Source organism: Aethalodelphis obliquidens, unplaced genomic scaffold, assembly GCF_003676395.1.
Source record: "Aethalodelphis obliquidens isolate GAN/ISIS:26980383/991018 unplaced genomic scaffold, ASM367639v1 scaffold29, whole genome shotgun sequence".
Taxonomy (NCBI): domain Eukaryota; kingdom Metazoa; phylum Chordata; class Mammalia; order Artiodactyla; family Delphinidae; genus Aethalodelphis; species Aethalodelphis obliquidens.
This window is the reverse complement of record NW_020837973.1, coordinates 8751041-8769279: the sequence shown is the minus strand read 5'-3', so window position 1 is coordinate 8769279 and position 18239 is coordinate 8751041. Positions and strand designations below refer to the sequence as shown.

The 18239-nt window shown below is 43.8% G+C and overlaps 1 protein-coding gene across 4 annotated transcripts in view; it reads right to left on the bottom strand.

Moving 5' to 3' along the window:
• Positions 1–18239, bottom strand: part of ANKRD33B (ankyrin repeat domain 33B) — a 91050-nt gene that overhangs the window by 46842 nt on the left and 25969 nt on the right. The window contains exon 1 of one of the 4 annotated variants that reach the window (XM_027125327.1): positions 314–6575. The exons of the other annotated variants lie outside the window; for them this stretch is intronic. Within the exon in view, the coding sequence (XP_026981128.1) occupies positions 314–523 (210 nt within the window). The 5' untranslated portion in view covers positions 524–6575. Of the gene's footprint in view, positions 1–313; positions 6576–18239 lie in introns of those variants that run through there. 4 annotated transcript variants of the gene reach the window in all.

The window sequence follows — 18239 nt, the reverse complement described above, 5'->3', positions numbered from 1 at the left end:
ATGTCAAATATTAGAATTTTTAAAGTTTTAGAGAATACCATTCATTTTTTAACACTGACATGCATACTACAGCAAAGTGAACTGTATAATTCTGTGACTACAGTAAAGGCTATCTAATACCCTCCTGCTTGTGCATTCTTTGAAATAGGTCATTCTATCTACAGAATGAAATGTTTCACAATAATTTAATTTTAAGGAGAAACAAGCATGGAGTCAGCCCAGGCAGGCTCTACTTCTAAGCTTTCAGTGTCTCTGATAACCAGAGGTCACTGCCCCCAACACCTGCATCCTCCCAGCTAACTTGTCAACTCACTGCTGCATAAATGGTCCAGAAAACTTGGGATTGCCTGCATCGTAAATGCTGCAGTCTCGCTGAGTTTCTTTGGATGACAGTGTTTCTCGAATATTCTACAATCATCTCCTGACTTATAAATGAGGCATGCTGCACAAAATGTAGCCACTTCCTTTTTATATAAGTCCACAAGGAGCTCATAGTTGCTACAGAAAAAAAATCCAGAAACATAGATTAGAAAAGAAATTTTCAGTCCAGACACACAATCTCACACAGACACACACACAGACACACAATCTCACACAGACACACACACAGACACACACACACATTTTTAAAAAAAATTTTAAACTAAAACACAGGATTATTTCCTATATGTCTGTCAGGAATATACAGCAACATCTACCAATAAAAGTAATTCTGCGTCAACATTTCCAACGGCTGTGGGGTATCACACATATTGCAGAATCTTAGTTATTTAATGGATCCCTATTCTTGGACTCTGAGATTTTCTTCCTGTTTTTCTCTGAGTCAAACCTGCAATGAAAATTCCTAGAGCTGAGGCTGTGTGCATATCATTTCTTATTTTCTCAGAGGACATTCTTAGAAGCCGTATTTCTGGATTAAAGGAAAGAGTTATTCTGAGAGTTTTTTAACACATATTTCAAACCCACCCTACAGAAACATCTCAAAGGACATCTACTTTCACCAATCCTGCCAACCCAACCATTAGTTATGGATTCCAGGGAATTCCCTAGTGGTCCAGTGCACTTTCACTGCTGAGGGCCCAGGTTCAATGCCTGGCAGGGAACTAAGGTCCTGCAAGCCACGTGGTATAGCCAAAAAAAAAAGGATTCCGGTTAAAAGGAAGACTTCCCTTTGGCAGATAATAAATAAAGGGATGCTCTCCAGGGCTCCTGCAGTTCCTGGTTCTTTTGGAATCAGCCTCACCTCCACTTCTTCCTACCCCAATCAAAAGGGGGTCTGTTCTAGAACCACAGCCCCTTCCAGCCCCTAAGGTAAGCCTTCCCTAAATGTGAAGTAAGCCCCTTCTGATGGCGGCCTTGGAAATCTTAGCATAACCTTAGGTCAGAAATGAAGATTATCAGGAAAAAAAAATAGATAATGCAATTTAAGGGCTCAGGATAAAATGGTATTGAACACAGAAGTAGTAGCTCTAGGCTCCACAGAGACTTCCCTTACTACTAAAAATCATTACCTTTGTCACCTATTTTCTGGGAATCTGTTCCAAACGACTGACATTTCTATTTTTAAAACTAGTGTTTAGCTATAACTTAAACTCTGTTTTGGCTGGGTCACCTTAGTGCCCCCGACAGGAAGCTGGGAGGGGAGCTACAATCTTTAGCAACCCCTGACCACGGCTTCCCAAGACCATTCAACAAAGGACCTGTCACAAAGGAAAGTACTGTCCACCCGCCGAATTGTCAGAAGCCCACTGGCACGTGGTTCCCTGAAGCTACAGACAGCTTATTTTTTAAATTACAAACAAAGCATTCATGAGAATAAAATATTATTATTAAGGGAAAAAAAAGTAAGCTACCTACAAGTGGAAGCCCCCATTTAGCGGTCAGCTGGAAACTCTAGGCCCTCGAAATACAGCCCTAATTTTCAAAGCCTACATACAGTGGAAAAGTCAGAGCAATGATAACGGAATAAAGTTGAGATGTTTCTGCTTAAAAATTGTAAGCATTTGTACATGAAAAACCAAAGATAAACAAACCAAAGCCCTATTCCTTGTAGGAAGAAAGGATGATATAACACTAGGATTCTAACAACATCATTTATTACATTAACAGATGAAAGGGGAGGGTGAAGAAAGAAGATCATCCTCTAAGTGTGTTAAACCTCTCAATACACACACACACACACAGACACACACACTAGCAAATGCACAGACACATCTGGAAGGATGGCACCAAAATACTGAATTAGCATCCTCTGTAGAAGAAAGGGGAATAGAGGTCTGTTAGTTTTATGTGTACCCAGATATTTGGTCAAACGTTACTCCAGGTGTTTCTGTGACAGTACTTTTGGGATGATATGAACATTTAAATCAGTAGATGCTGACTAAGGCAGATTACCCTCCATGACATGTGTGGGCCTCATCCACTCAGTTGAAGGCCTGAACTGAAAAAGAATGATACCCCCCCCCGCCCCCGCAAGCAGGAAGGAATTCTCCTGGCAGACTGCCCTTGGACTCAAACTACACCTCTCCCCTGGGTCTCCAGCCTGCCAGCCACCCTACCGATTTTGGTCTCGTCCAAGCTTCCACAATTGTGTGAACCAATTCCTTAAAATAAATGTCTCTATCCCCCTATATACAGAGATACAGATATAAATGGACAGCTATGGATAAATCTCACTAACTATATAGCTGTATCTCTCTAAAAATCAATATATGTATGTATCTAACCATGTATCTCTCTACATGTCGATAGATACACACACACCACACACACACTCTCTACTGGTTCTAGCTCTCTGGAGACCCCTGATTAATACAGGGTAGTTGGGGAAGGAACACTTCAGAGAACTAATTTCACTTTTCACTCCATTTTGGTACCATTAGAATTCTTTAAAACAAAGCCATATTCGTGAGGAACTTACACGATTTTACTTCACGATGAAAAGCAAGAAAGCAAACACGGTGTTTAACAACAGTCTCATGAGGAAATACAGTTTTATAACAACAACTGAAAAAAAGAACCATCTGTGAAGAGGGGAGGGGGGCAGTGGGCAAAAGAAACAGATTGTGACAAACAAGGGGGAGACTGCAGCACCAAGACGCACGTACAAACCCCACAGCCATATGGCACAGTAATAGAGTAATTCCCCTGACCATACAGAAGAAACAGGACAGGGCCCATTTCCGACTGTAAGGAAAAACTCCACCATCCATTGTATAACTTTTAGGTCCAGAACCGAGAGTACACTCAGCTACTTGAAAACTGATGTCTATGCCTTTCTCCATAATAATACCACCGACGGGGGCAGGGAAAAGTTTATGTGACTTTATGAAAGAACTTGAGAATTCTGGTCTTCTTAAGCTACACTATGTTTCTAAAAGGAGACCATGCGTCACCGCTACTGTGGGCATAATTTGTTGGGTAAAATGTGTTAGCCATTGTTTCGATAATCTCATTTATGATTAACCACCATGACAAGAAAGTAAATTCCAGGATGAAAATTTGATCTATGTTGGTTACTGCCAGGTCCCCAGCTCTGAGAACATAGCTGAGCTGATATATACTTGTTGAATAAATGAACGAGGACTAGGGCTTCAGTAAAGTTTCTTCCTAGATGGTAAGTGGATCTGAACTTTGCACCATCGCATTCAATGGCAAGGGCATGGCCGGGACCCTCTGGGCAGCAGGCACTGCCCAACCCCGGCCTGGCACGTACACTTACGGGCATCACTCCTGCACATTTGGTGGAAGGCAAAAGAGCCCAGCAACTCTCACAGTAACAATGCCTGACCTTGCGGACTTTAAATAATTCTCAGCGAAACTATCACTCTGTAAATGTGGCTTTGGTGTTATGTATCTCATAAAACATTTTGCAGGGAGTTCCCTGGTGGTCCAGTGGTTAAGGATTCCACGCTTCCACTGCAGGGGACCCGGGTTCCATCCCTGGTCAAGGAACTAAGATCCCATAGTGCCGCACAGTGCGGCCAAAAAAAACCCCAACAAACAAAACAAACAAACCAACAAAAACGCTTTTGCAGATGTGTGTGACAGGACGTTTTACTCTGAGGATTGTTTCCGGGTTCCTTGAGACATGTTTACAACTGGGATAGCTGATGAGGTCAAGGGGCTGATGGGAGGTAGTCAGCAAAGCCCATAATCTCAGGAGGACTGTTGGTGAGCCTGAAAATCTGTCAGACAGACATAATAATACAGCTACTAGGCTGGCCTTCTAGTACTAAGACTGCAGCAAAGTTTCCCTCTGTTAACTTCAAAGGCGATTCAAATTAATACCGGGACTTAAGAAAAGGATATTCCACTGGGGGATGAAGATGCAAATCCAGCATGAAAATAAATTATACCATTTGATCACAGCAAATACAATGGTACAATTATACCATTTGGTCACAGTAAGAGGGATGAGGTCCCCATGAGGGACTGGATTCCTGGTTCAGCCTTGCTCTGTGATGCAGACACACAGACCAGCACAAGACTGACTTGGATTTTCCATTCTGAAAGTCTTTTGAAAACACCTTCCGACCATCTAATTAAGCTGTTCTCCCACTGAGATTCTAAAGGGAAGGGGTATCTTATAAAAGCCTTAATAATTCTATTTTCCCATGACATCAGTTCATTATTTCAATGTATTACAGAAAAAATGGTGGGTAATGAGGCTACAAGCCCAGCTCCACAGGCGGAAATCCTTTCCATGGGCCTAACCTCGAATGATCGTGAGAGAGGGCGCCCCCTGTAAGGTGGAGAATCCTAAAACACGCAGCTTGTGAGGAAGCCCACCATTGCTGGTCTTCAACATTTCACTGAACTATGAAATGGTGCTGTGTAACCCTTCCCGGCTGAGTCAGGGTTGTCGAATGAACCCAACAGCAAAGCCCAAACAGCAGACTTCCCCTCTGCAGTGTCTCCCCAGGCATTCAGATTTGCATGCAATTTACGTGCTATGACATCTATTTCCCTTTGAACACACACAAGACTCTTGGAGGTGTGATTTTTAGTATCTTCAGCTGGATTACTCTCTGCAATATGCCATTAGAAGTTCAGAGGGTGAAGGGCATGTCCAGGTCTGGTGAGGAGCGGTTGGGCCTGGGGGTGACCACTTGGCCAGCAGGCAGGTCCCGAGGGGTCATCGCACTGAAGGGTGTGGCCAAGCACCTCTCAGCAGACAGCTCACAGTGAGGAACCCCACGGAGCATCCCATGTACACCTTGTGCAGCAAACACTTACCATGGGCTGAGCTGTGCCAGGGCCCATGTCGACACTGGGGAACCAAACAGAACCAGGCACAACGCCTAATCACGGGCTGGCACCGGGTACTACCGACCCCGCGGCGCACTTCAGCAAGTGCGCAGGCGTGTTCATCGTGGAAAAAAAAATCCAATATTGAAAAAAACTAAAACAGAAAGTAATATAACAAACACCCATGTCTCATCGGCTACAATAACAAAAGCTAATATTTTGTCATAATTTCTTCAAACTTCTGTCCGAAGTCAACATTCCAGAAGTAATTCCCTTATGTACCTTTCTCCCCAGAAGCAACCACTATTTGGTGCTGATGGCTTAACCTTCCTGATTTTGCTTTTGACTTTTTACTCTGCATGCATGCATCTATACACAATACATAAAACATAAAGTACTATTTTGTAGTTTAAGTATTTATGGAAAATAGTATTTCCACGTACATGTGAGCCTGCAACTTGATTTACTCAGTGCTGGACGGGCGATCTTTCCACATCGTGACTAGTATAGTACCTCCGCGGGTGGGTCCCTCATTAGTCATTTATTCCTTAAACTTACGGACATTTAAGTTGTTTCCAAATTCCCCCAATTGTAAATATGGAGCCCTGGAATGAAAACTTTGATCTGTATCTCCCGATGCACCTAGGCTAGGGCAACCTTGGAATCCGTGCCTAGGTCAGAGTTTCTGGACCACAGAACTATTTTCCTTTGGGGGCCTTTGATAGCTCTTGAGTTTGAGTGGCGGTCCCCTGTATTGTGAGACGTTTAGCTGCATCCCTGGCCTCTACTCACTAAAGGCCAGTAGTATCCCTCACTCTCATTTATGACAACCAAAAATGTCTCCAGACATTGCCAAATGTCCCCTGGGGGGCAAAATCGCCTCTCCGGTGAGAACCCCTGTGATAAGTGGACTAGCTGTGGGTAGAACGTGTACCAAAATGCTCTCCAAAGTGACTGCAACTACCTAAACGCCCCCTTCAGTGTGTGAAAGTTACAATTCTCTTCATTCTCATCAATACCCAGTACTGTGAGTAAACAGCGACTTTTCAACCTTCACTAACTGCATGCGTATACATTGTTATTGTGTTTTTGACTTGCACTCTCCTGACTAGCAGTCAGATTGCAGATCTAATCAATATGTGTATTGGCCAACCTCACTTCCTCTTCAGTGAATAATTTATGTCCTCTGCCCAATTCCTATTGGCTTCTTTTCCTTATTGATCAGCCTGAGTTCTTTATATATTTGCGGTCAGCACTAACCAACAGAAATATAACGGGAGCCACAAACGTAAGCCACATATTTTAAATTTTCTGGTGGCCATGTTAAGAAAAGCAAAAAGAAATGGGTGGGATTTATTTTAATAATGTAATATTTTATTTAACCCAACATGGCCAAAATATTAGGATTTTAACATGTAACCGACATTAAAATTTTTCATGAGACATTAATGAAACAGTAGGTCCTAAGAAGATGCCCTAAGACGTGCTTAAATTGCCAGGAATAGCATTTTGTCGCCTAGAAAGGGGCAAAGGGAACTGCTGTGGAGAGCTGTTGCCTCAATAATGTCAAGCTATAAATAATAAATGAACTCAGAGTCTAGCAGCAAAATAAATAGTTGGAAGCTCATCACCTAGTATGTTTTGCTGTCCTGAGTAAGCCTTAGGATTCTTCCAAAATGTCGTTATGGACATTCTCCATCCTCTTTCACTTATGCTATCGTTGGCATGTAGCCCTCTACTCATAGCATACTCACCCAAGTATGTGATGGGCCAGGAAGGAGCTGGTGAAGGCACACAACAAAAACTAGATACACAACAAAAACACAAGGACAATTGGTTGTGGTCGTTGCTAACTGTTCCCACATTATCTACTCCTCCCACCACATGGTAGAATTGCGTTCATCACTCCTTTTTGACCTCCGAGTGGACTCTCTGATTGGCTGGTGAAATGCAAGCAAAATGGCATGTGTCAGTTCCAGGCAGAAGTTTTAAGGGACAGTGCAGGACATGCCACATTCCCTTTTCTTTTTCTGCCTTGACTCTCCCTGAAGCTGAGAGCCGGAATGTCTCTCTCTGAGCCTGGGTGTGTGCAGGCATGGAGTCCAGAGCCCCACCATCACCTCCAGCCAACCCACAAGAGCGTGAATGAACAAGAAGCAGGACTTGGTTATTTTAAATGCCAGAGATTTGGGGCTGTATGTTATCACAGTTAACATACCCTATCCAAACATAACTTATTATATAATATGCATAGTAGTGTATATTTATAAATGTGTCAATAGTTACTCTTTATTTTTTCCTTGGAAAGAACTGTTCTTTAAGATTATGTCTTTGCTACTTGACTGGGCATAAAACTTACTTTCCTTTATAAAAATGACAGGGATAGGAACTTTAGGGTTATCTTTTTAATTTCTTTCTTAGCTTGAAAAATAAAAATTTGGTAACCATGTCATGCCACATATTCCAAAAATATCTTACACGAGGCCAGTCCACCCACCGGGGAACCACTGTTCCATGGGTACCATTTAGTGCCTGAGCGTGGTTGCCACCCAGGGCTTCTGAACTAAGTCCCTATGGTTGGGTTCTCCCCAGAGCCATCCCTTGTCCCTACTCCTACCTCAGTTTCCTTGCCTCCGAGCCTCTGCAGGTCGTGCAGGCACCTCTGCCTGGGGTGCCCTTCCTCCCACCCTCCAGCCCCCATCACCCAGCCTGCCTGTCGCATGTCTGATTCTCCTCCACATCTTGGTTCAGCCCTTTTCTACCCATCTTCTGATGCTCTCATTGGGCTGCCCTGCACACTCCACTCCTCACTGGGAGGTAAGCTCCAAGTGGAGAAAGACCACATCTTTTTAACTTTTCCCCAGTGCCCCATGTCTGCAAGACACTCAATAAGCATTTACTGAATGAATGAAACGCCCCTGAGATGTGTCAGAACCTCCCACCTCGAGCAAGTACTCAACTTACTCTGAACCAAGGTGCTGACACACGATGACATGAGCTCTGGGCTTTTTATCTTACTTCCACCTTCAAGTAAGGAAATGACCTGAGGTCCCAAGAAAACCTCAAAGAAGACAGTTGCCTTTAGTGTGGTAAGTATCGCTCTAAGCTGGTGCTTTTGATTTGGGACTGAATAATAATAGGCATGAAAACAACAGCTACATTCAAAGAAAACGAAAGCCGTCGGAAGGATTCATTTTAGGGACATCAAAAGTACGTCAAGGGATCTGTACCTGCAAAAGCCTGAAAACAACCCAAATATACTATACGTGGAGATGACGGGCTAATGAAACACACACTCTATGTGGCACTATGTCACCCCCAACAGGAATGAGGCCAAAATGCGTGAGCTGATGTGGAAAGATCTTCACAGGGTAGCATTAAGTAAAAATAAAAATAGCCACAGGTCAGAACAGTGTACATTCAGCCCTTCGTATCCACGGGTTCCACATCCTTGGATTCAACCAACTGCGGATGGAAAATATTTGGGAAAAAAATTCCAGAAAGTTCCAAAAGGAAAACTTGAATTGCTGTGTTCTGGTAACTATTTACATAGCATTTACGTTGAATTAGATATTATACATAATCTAGAGACGATTTACAGTATATAGGAGGGGGACTTCCCTGGTGGGGCAGTGGTTAAGAATCTGCCTGCCAATGCAGGGGACACGGGTTCAAGCCCTGGTCCAGGAAGATCCCACATGCCGCGGAGCAACTAAGCCCATGCGCCACAATTACTGAGCCTGTGCTCTAGAGCCCGTGAGCCACAACTACTGAGCCCGTGTGCCACAACTACTGAAGCCCACGTGCCTAGAGCCCGTGCGCCACAACAAGAGAAGCCACCACAATGAGAAGCCCACGTGCTGCAATGAAGAGTAGCCCCTGCTCGCTGCAACTAGAGAAAGCCCACACTCAGCAACGATGACCCAACGCAGCCATAAGTAAATTAATTAATTAATTAATTAAAAAATAATAAAGTACATAGGAGGATTGTGTAGGTTCTATGCAAATACTACATGATTTCCTATAAGGGACTTGAGCACCCATGGATTTTGGTATGGGGGGGCAGTCCTGGAACCAATGCCCTTCAGATACCAAGGGACAACTGTGTGTGATATGACCTCTTTTTGTGTGAACTTCTAAAATGTGTGCATGGCTCCTGCAATGGCACTGTTCATAAAAGATCTTTTATTTTTCTGAAAGAGGATATAAGAAATTTAACTGGCCACCTTCAATCCAAACACTGTGAGAGAGGAGCCTTCAAAGTTGTATTATGTATTTGGGATCTGTTTCAATGTCCTTTCGAGGCACTCACTTTTTTTTCATTACACAAATAAAGTAATATTGGCAGTGAGGTTACAGAGGATATTTAATTGTTATTCATGCTTTCCTGCTTTAAATAAAGAGATGCCTAATAAACTGTTTTAAATAAAGAAATAACAAACATTACTAAAGATAAAACATATACAATTATATCAGCAGAATTCTTTCAGCAGCAGGGCTTATCTTTAGATTAGAAGTAGAATAAATTCAAGGTTGTTATAATTCAAAATAATTTCCCTATGGATTAAATTTTGCATAAAATGTGAATTTTACTATCACTGGATTTATAATCTTAGATTGTTAGTGATTTTAGGAAACTACTTTGTTCAACTATAGTCTCTCTTCAAATCCAGTTTTTTTATACACACACACACACACACACACATCTCCAAATACTTCTAATTCTAATTCATTTATATACTCCTAATGCAAAGGGTATATATCTCAGAAGATTGTCTAATTTTCCCAATAATGACTGTGAGTTTCAGATAGTCCCCTTACAAGTATTCAGTGTTGGAAAACCACACCTGTTAACTAACAGCTGACCTGAAGGCAGGTCAATTGTCATCAATAATAACACGTTCCTCTCACCATTTATTTACTTAACCTTTTTGAAGTCAGCCTTGGAATTTTTACAATGGATACACAAAGCTCAACAGAGACCTTTAAAGAGAGAGAACAGTTGGAAGAGCAAAACATAGAAAACCAAATGGAGCAGAAACCACCCTCCCCGATGAGAACGAGCTCCCACGGGGTGTGCTGCCCTAGCCCCTATCCACACACCAGGGGCCTGGTCTTCCAACCCTAGTCAAGCCTTCAGCTCATACAGCCCCAGCCAACATCTGACGGCAACCTCACGTAGAGACCTTGGGTCAAAACTGCCCAGCCAAGCTGCCCCTGAATTCCTGAGCCTTGGGAACTGTGAGTGAAAATAAATGCTAATTGTTCTTTTAAGCCACTACATTTGGCGGTGATGCCATGCCGCATTAGATAAGTTAATACAAACACCAGCAAGTCCTAAGGATAGACTATCCAAAATCCAGTCACAGTCTTCTGAAGCCCACAGGTACCGAGACAAGTTATTTATTTATTTATTTATTTATTTAACATCTTTATTGGAGTATAAATGCTTTACAATGGTGTGTTCGTTTCTGCTGTATAACAAAGTGAATCAGTTATACATATACGTATGTCCCCATATCTCTTCCCTCCTGTGTCTCCCTCCCTCCCACCCCTCCAGGTGGTCACAAAGCACCGAGCTGATCTCCCTGTGCTATGCGGCTGCTTCCCACTAGCTATTTTACATTTGGTAGTGTATATATGTCCATGCCACTGTCTCACTTTGTCCCAGCTTACCCTTCCCCCTCTCCGTATCCTCACGTCCATTCTCTAGCTGGTCTGCAACAATTTATGTTAATAAATTCATCCTGAGAACTGGATCCTTGGATTCAGGTTGAATATATGCTTATATAAAGAAATACATAATTAAATAAAATATACTAGTATTTCATTAATACTCAGCCATTGAAGAGCTACTACTAGATATTATGCTAGTTACAAGAGAGATATAATTAATGCTACAAAGCAGCTAAGGAAACTTTCCTTTTGGGCTTAAGTCAAGACTCATGACATCCTCAGAAGACGTGAGAACAACGCTATCTTTTCCTTCTTTCAAAAATGGTCTCCTTTTGAAATTTAAAAAAGTTAAAGAACGTGTTCTTATTATATAATCTTATAGGTTATCAAACATTAGTAAAAATGAGGTATATAAAGAATTTCAGTCATGAGGAAAGGCTTAACTTAAAAAAAGAAAAATATATATACTTAAACTAGCCTGCAAAATTCTGCATCAACAATGCATGAAAAAAAAAAAAACTAGTAAGAAATGCACCAAGATTTCAGTAGAGGTTGATTCTGGCTGATGACATATAGGTGACATCTTTTTCTTTATACTTTTCTGTAGTAAAAAGTCCCATTTTTCCTATCATGAACTTACTTCGATTTAATAATCAGAAAATTTTAAATTTTTAAGGAAGCAAAGTTCTGATAAAGCTTCCCAATCTCCTGCTTGCAGTAAACGGCAAGTTCACAGGCTGGGAGGAAACAGTACAAACAAGAGGAAGCTGCTGCTTATCCCCTTCCGGAAAGAAATGGGGAGGGTTTAAGTAAGTTGACCGTCCAGCAAGCAATCAATAAATGAAAAACAAATTGGACCTTTCAGGGTCTGTAGATTATGATCAACTTTATGAATTTCTTACAAAAACCCTCCATAAAGTTTCAAGAAAGAAATCCAAGTTGTCTATTCTGTTGGCCTCAAAGAATTGAAACCCTTGCTGATGTTTAACTTACTCCAAGTGCTTCTCACCCCAAAGCTCCCATCCAGCTGCTCTGCCGTAGGCTCTCAGACAACGGGACGTTCTAATCATGATACTAAAACTCTACAACTGTTTTTCAAGGCCATTTCTTCCTCAAATATTAGGTCTGTAATGCACAGGTACTGGGTTGGGTCACACAGAAGGTGGCATCCCTTAGTACAATCCAATCCAATCGATGGAGGACAAACAACCTGGGTAATTATTCCCCCAAACCCTCTACCTACTGTGTTCTGATTGGTTCGGGGTCGACCCTGGCCACTCAAAGTGGGGGTCGCTGGACCAGCAGTAAGCAGTATCGCCTGGGAGCTTGTTAGGAATGCAGACCCTTGGGCCCCAGCCCAGACCTAGTGAATCAGAGCCTACATTTTCACAAGCCCACAGCTGGTCTGTAGGACATAAAGTATGAGGGCCCCTGGGGCACAGGCTGGGGCTCTCCGATGGACGGTGATGGTTGCTATCACTACACCTGGGAGCCTAGGGTACAGACTTCTCGGTCACATCTTCCGGGATCTCAGAAACAGAGCTCAGCTTGCTTTGCCTGTTAATTTTAGTTTTGATTGGTTTTTCTTTTCATGGGGAGGTGTGTCCACTTTCTTGTCATGCCCAGTTCCTGTCATACATGTATCAGATTCTCACCTGGTCCTGGCCCAGGTGCCAACAGTACCCTCTCAAATGCCCCCTGAGTGGTCTTGTCTGTCACCTGCTCCCTGATCCCTCACCCTGAGTCACCCCTGGTCTCGCCAGGGCGAATCGCATCCTCTTGTCTGGGCTGGGATGGAGAAGTCACAGAGAGAATGTGAGATAGCAAGATTTTGTGGTTTGTAATTTGCCTTATAGATTGACTCTTAGCCCTACAATGTATGTAATAGAACAAACGCAATGGAAAGCAGGGTCCCAGGGGAGGGGGGTGGCACTGCTACCAGAACTCCCTCTCCCCCAACCGAGCATTCGGTCTCCATCCAACAAGCTGGTACAGATGGTCCACAGGTACCTGGGCTGGGTGTTGAGAAGACAAAGATGAACTTTGGAATCAGACAGTCCTACCCCTTAGGACATTCAGCCTGAGGAAAGAGACAGGAAAGTCAACAGTGATGACAAACCTTCCCACAGGGGACAGAGGACTGGACACAGGTCCAGGCTGGGGGAAGGCACCCACCCAGCTAGGCCTGGTCAGCCAAACAAAGGCAGGAATCCCAGGGTGCCAGGGAGGACGGGGACGGTGGTCCAAGTGTCAGACAAGCAAAGGCTGGGAGCTGACAGCTCCTGGGGAATTGGGGAAGTTACAAGTAGATTCACCTGGCTGCCCACACAGGCGGGGAAGATAGCTCATGAAGTCCTAAGGGTTGACATGCGCTAAGTAGTCTGAATTGCACTTGAAGCTAATGGAGAACCACTCAAGGTCTTAAGCGAGATGTGTCATGAGCAGACTTTCCTTCTAAAATGCTGCTTCTCAGGTGAGAGGAGAGGTGGAAGGGGGGAGCCTCCCCATTTTCTTCTTTCTATTTCCAAAATAGTCATTAAATATGTGCCCTCCCCACTCGCCTTTTTAAACTGATTTGGCAACTCCTTTGTGATTTAAGATGTAATTGAAACTGACATCTGTCTGTCTGACTCATGGCTGTCAGGGCGGACAGCTTCAACAGAACATTCTGGGCTTAAGGCTGTCTGTGCTTCAGGTGTTCCTTAACGTCTTGCAACTTGATTTTCTCTTTAATGTAAAAATTTTAATTATAACCTTTCCAAATGTGAAGGTTCTTGATATCCTTAGTCATCAGGGAGATGCAAGTTAAACCCACACTGAGATACACCCACCAAAATGACTAAAATTAAAAAGACTGACAATACCCAATGCTGGTGATGGTTCGGGGCTCCCCACAGGTGGGAGTGTACAATGGAACAACCATATTGGAAAACTGGCAGTTTCTAATAAAACATACCACACTCCTACCTTACGATCCAGCAATTCCACTCACAGGTATATTCCCAAGACAGATAAAGTCTATATCCACATAAAGGTGTGTACAAGGATGTTTAGGGAAGCTTTAAATTGCAAACAACCCAAATATTCAACATCAAGAGACTGGATAAGCAAACTCTGCTATATTCAAACTTAGAAATACCACTCAGCAACCAAAAAGAACAAAATCCTGATACAGGCAAACAATACAAACAGATCTCAAACTCATTACATGGAACAAAATAAGCCAGACACAAAACAGTACATGCTATTTGATTCCATTTAATGAAATCCAATGACGGACAAAATTGATCTATGGTGATAAAAAAAAAAAAACAGTGAAGGGGATTACTATAGGTGAGAAATTTCTAGGGTAATGGAAACATCATATATATTGATCTGGGTGATAGTTATATGTTTATATTCACCTGTCAAAATTCATTGAGCCGTACCCTTAAGAGTCATGCATTTCTCTGTGTGTAAACTGTATCTCATAAAACACAACTTCAACAAAGATATACAAATGGCCAAAACCACCATGAGATACCACTTTACATCCTAGAAGCCTACTAGGATGGCTCCAATTAAAAATAAAACAACAACAAACAGAAAATAACAAGTGTTATTTCTCCACAGGGAAACCCGTGGAGAAATTGGAACCCTTGGGCACTGCTGATAGGAATGTAAAATAGTGCAGCCACTGTGGAAAACAGTTTGGTCATTACTCAGAGAGCTAAACATAGAATTATCATATGATCCAGCAATTCCACTCCTAGGTGTACACCCAAAGGAATTTAAAGCAGGGGCTCAAACAGATATTTGTACACCTGTGTTCGTGGCAACATTATTCACAATAGCCAAAAGTGAGAAACAACCCAAGTGTCCACTAACAGATGAATGGATAGACAACATGTGGCACACCCATATAATGGACTATTATCCCTTTAAATTAAGTAATGAAATTCTGAAACATGCTACAACACGGATGAACCTTGAAGACATTATGCTAAGCGAAAGAAGCCAGACATGAAAGGACGAATAACGTATGAGTCCATTTGTGTGAAATATCTAGATTAGGCAAATTCATAAAGACAAAAAGTAGATTAGAGGCTACCGAAACTAGGGGGAGGAGGGCATCGGGAGTTCCTGCTTAATGGTTATAGAGTTTCCGCTTGGGGTGATAACCAAGTTTTGGAAATAGATAGCAGTGACGATTGCACAAGATCATGAATGTAGTTCATGCCACTGAATTGTAAGCAGGTTACCATGGTTAAAACAGGGATTTTACGTTGTATATTTTACACATTAAACTAGTTCACGGTGATAGAAATCTGAAGGGTGGGGCCTGGGGAGAAAGACTAAGAAGAAATTTAACCATGGTGATAAAAATGCTTTTTATCTTGAGCTGGGGGATGGTCGCACAAGTGCATGAATTTGTCAAAAAATCATCCAGGTGTCCATTTAGAATCTATTATGCACTTTACTGTATGCAAATTGTACCTCACTAAACAGCTATGACCACAAAATATGGTTAAAAAGCAATAAGGCATTGCTAGCGCTGGGAAGGGTGTGGCGAAGGAAAAGCAGGGCCAGAGGTGGGAAACCAATTACAAGCGTCCTCTCAGTCCCCCAGGTAGACATGGCTCCACGGAGTCAGGTGAGGGCCTCGGGAGGCTGAGAGGGAAGCCAACCCCGAACTCATGAGGCAGAATAGATGCATGGATGTGGGAGGGGACGAAAGGACAGGGGAACGGCTTCTGACCTGGGGGCCTAAGAAAATGTCCGTCATCTGCCAAGCAAAGAAACACAGCAAGAAAGTCCAGGACTCTTGGTAAACAAATGAAGGCCCAGAAATCTGCAGCCAACTAAAGGGAGCATCGCAGGGACACACAAGAAACATTCAACTTGAATCAGAGGTTCACAGTAGAAAGTATCATTTCCAAGGGTACTGGTGCATATGAAGTCGTTTTGTTGGCGTGTTTCAATTTGTTTCTTTCTGCCCAGGAACAAGTGGCCTGACTTATGCCAAAAACGATGTGTTCCCCGGGTACATGCGAAACAGGATCAACGCAAACTCTCCCATGAGTCAGTGAACACAGTTCCTTTTGTACCAAGGAACAGATCTCGGGACCCCCCTCCCCTGCCCTGGCAGCCTCCACCGCCTCCGTCCTCGTTTCATACCTCATACCTGCCCGTCCAGTAAGAAGGGGGAAAAATGAACAATGGGCAGATTTCCAGCGTCATAATCATCCGGATGGTGGCAGCTAGAAAAAACGGGACAAAATATCTCCTGGGGGTACAGGGATGAGCCCAGAAAGGCGGCATCGCAGGCAGTGATGAATCTCTGAGGATCCCTTTCACCTGTGGAGGGGCCCGTCAGGACAACCCCGCCCGTGGGGCATCCTGCCTCCCAGAGCCCTCTTCTGAGACATCCTTCCCCTCAGGCGTCCGAGCCATGACCTCTCTCCCTCACCTACTCACTAACCGCCTGCCCTGGGTTGAATTGTGTCCCCCCGCAAAGATATACCCAAGTATACCCAAGAGATACCAAGGATATCACAGGTCCCAAGTATATCCCCTGGGACCTGCAAATGTGACCTCATTTGGAAATAGAGTCTTTGCAGATGGAATTAGATTAAGAATCTTGAGATGAGATCATTCTGGAGATTTGAGACACAGACACACAGAAGAGAGAGGCCATGTGAAGATGGCCAGAGATAGGAGTGATGCAGCTAAAGGCCAGGAATGCCTGGGGCCATCAGAGGCTGGAAGATGTGAGGAAGGAGCCTCCCCTAGAGTCTTCGGAGGGAGCACGGACCTGCTGGCACCTTGATTCTGGATTTCTAGCCTTCGGATCTGGGAGAGGATGAATTTCTGTTGTTTAAAGCACCCAATTTGTGCTAAGTTGTTACGACAGCCCTAGGAAACTGACACATCGATGCTCCAGCACCACAATCACCCTTCATCCTCAGAGCATCTCTTCCACCTGACCTTCCCCTCCTCTCCCGCTCACGATGACACCCGTGGGTCCAGCCGCACCCACCTGCAACGGCAGCAAGAAGCCCCCATCAGATCACCTGCCTCACTCTCCTCCACCTTCTACACTCCTGTGTTCTCCCAGCTCAAAAAAGTCAATTCCTGGGCTTCGCTGGTGGCGCAGTGGTTGAGAGTCCGCCTGCCGATGCAGGGGACATGGGTTCGTGTCCTGGTCCGGGAAGATCCCACATGCCGCGGAGCGGCTGGGCCCGTGAGCCATGGCTGCTGAGCCTGCGCGTCCAGAGCCTGTGCTCCGCAACGGGAGAGGCCGTAACAGTGAGAGGCCCGCGTACCACAAAAAAAAAAAAAAAAAAAAAAGTCAATCCCTGGTTACCCTCAGGAAGAAAAGCCCAGGTTGGCCCCTGCCCCCGTCCCCAGCCTGAAAGGGCACCATGAATGTCGGAGACACCTTTGTGGTAGAAGCAAGTATTGTTTGGTGCATTTGCAAAAAATAAGATCCAACCATGCTGTGCAGTAAAATACTCAAAACGCCTGGTAATTTGCTCAGTTTTTTTATTCCTCCAGCCACTGGTAACCTCAACTTTTAATAAAAGGGAAAATATGGCTGATTAGGGAAATGAACAGAACGCATACCCTGTAAATAGAGCCCTGTGATATGAATGCTGTCCCTTCAAAGTGGCTGAATGCAAAGAAAACCAACCACCTGGGCCACCGGCACCATCAAAGCGCATCATCCGACGTCGACAGCAGGGAGACCCCAGGCCTGCCTGAGCTTACGGTTCTCTGGAACACGAGTTCTGAGCAGAGCCCGTTGGCTTTCAGCCCACTCACTACACCAAGTTCCTAATTCCCAACAAAGGAGAATTTTACATTCACAAGAATTATTTACCCACGGGAAGATGGTGCCCTGGCACGGAACACACCTGTAAGTCACAGACCAATGAACAGCGAACACTGATGCTCCCCTGACGCCTCTAATTCATTCTGGTTTCCGGTCTCTTACTTAGAGTGACATGTGCCTTAGGTCCTTCCAAAATCAGCATGTGAGTTGATCAAATGCTCCAAACACACACCCTCAACATTTTGTCGCTGTTGTTGCAACAGACTTTATTTTTTAGAACAGTTTTAGGGAATTCCCTGGCGGTCCAATGGTTAGGACTCCATGCTCTCACCGCCAAGGGCCCGGGTTCCATCTCTGGTCAGGGAACTAAAATCCCACAGGCCATGCTGCATGGCCAAAAAAATAAAAATAGAGCAGTTTTAGGTTCACAGCAAAACCGGATGGAAGGTGCAAAGATTTCCCTGTCTGTAATGTTTGTTTTTTGTTTGGTTTTTTTTTT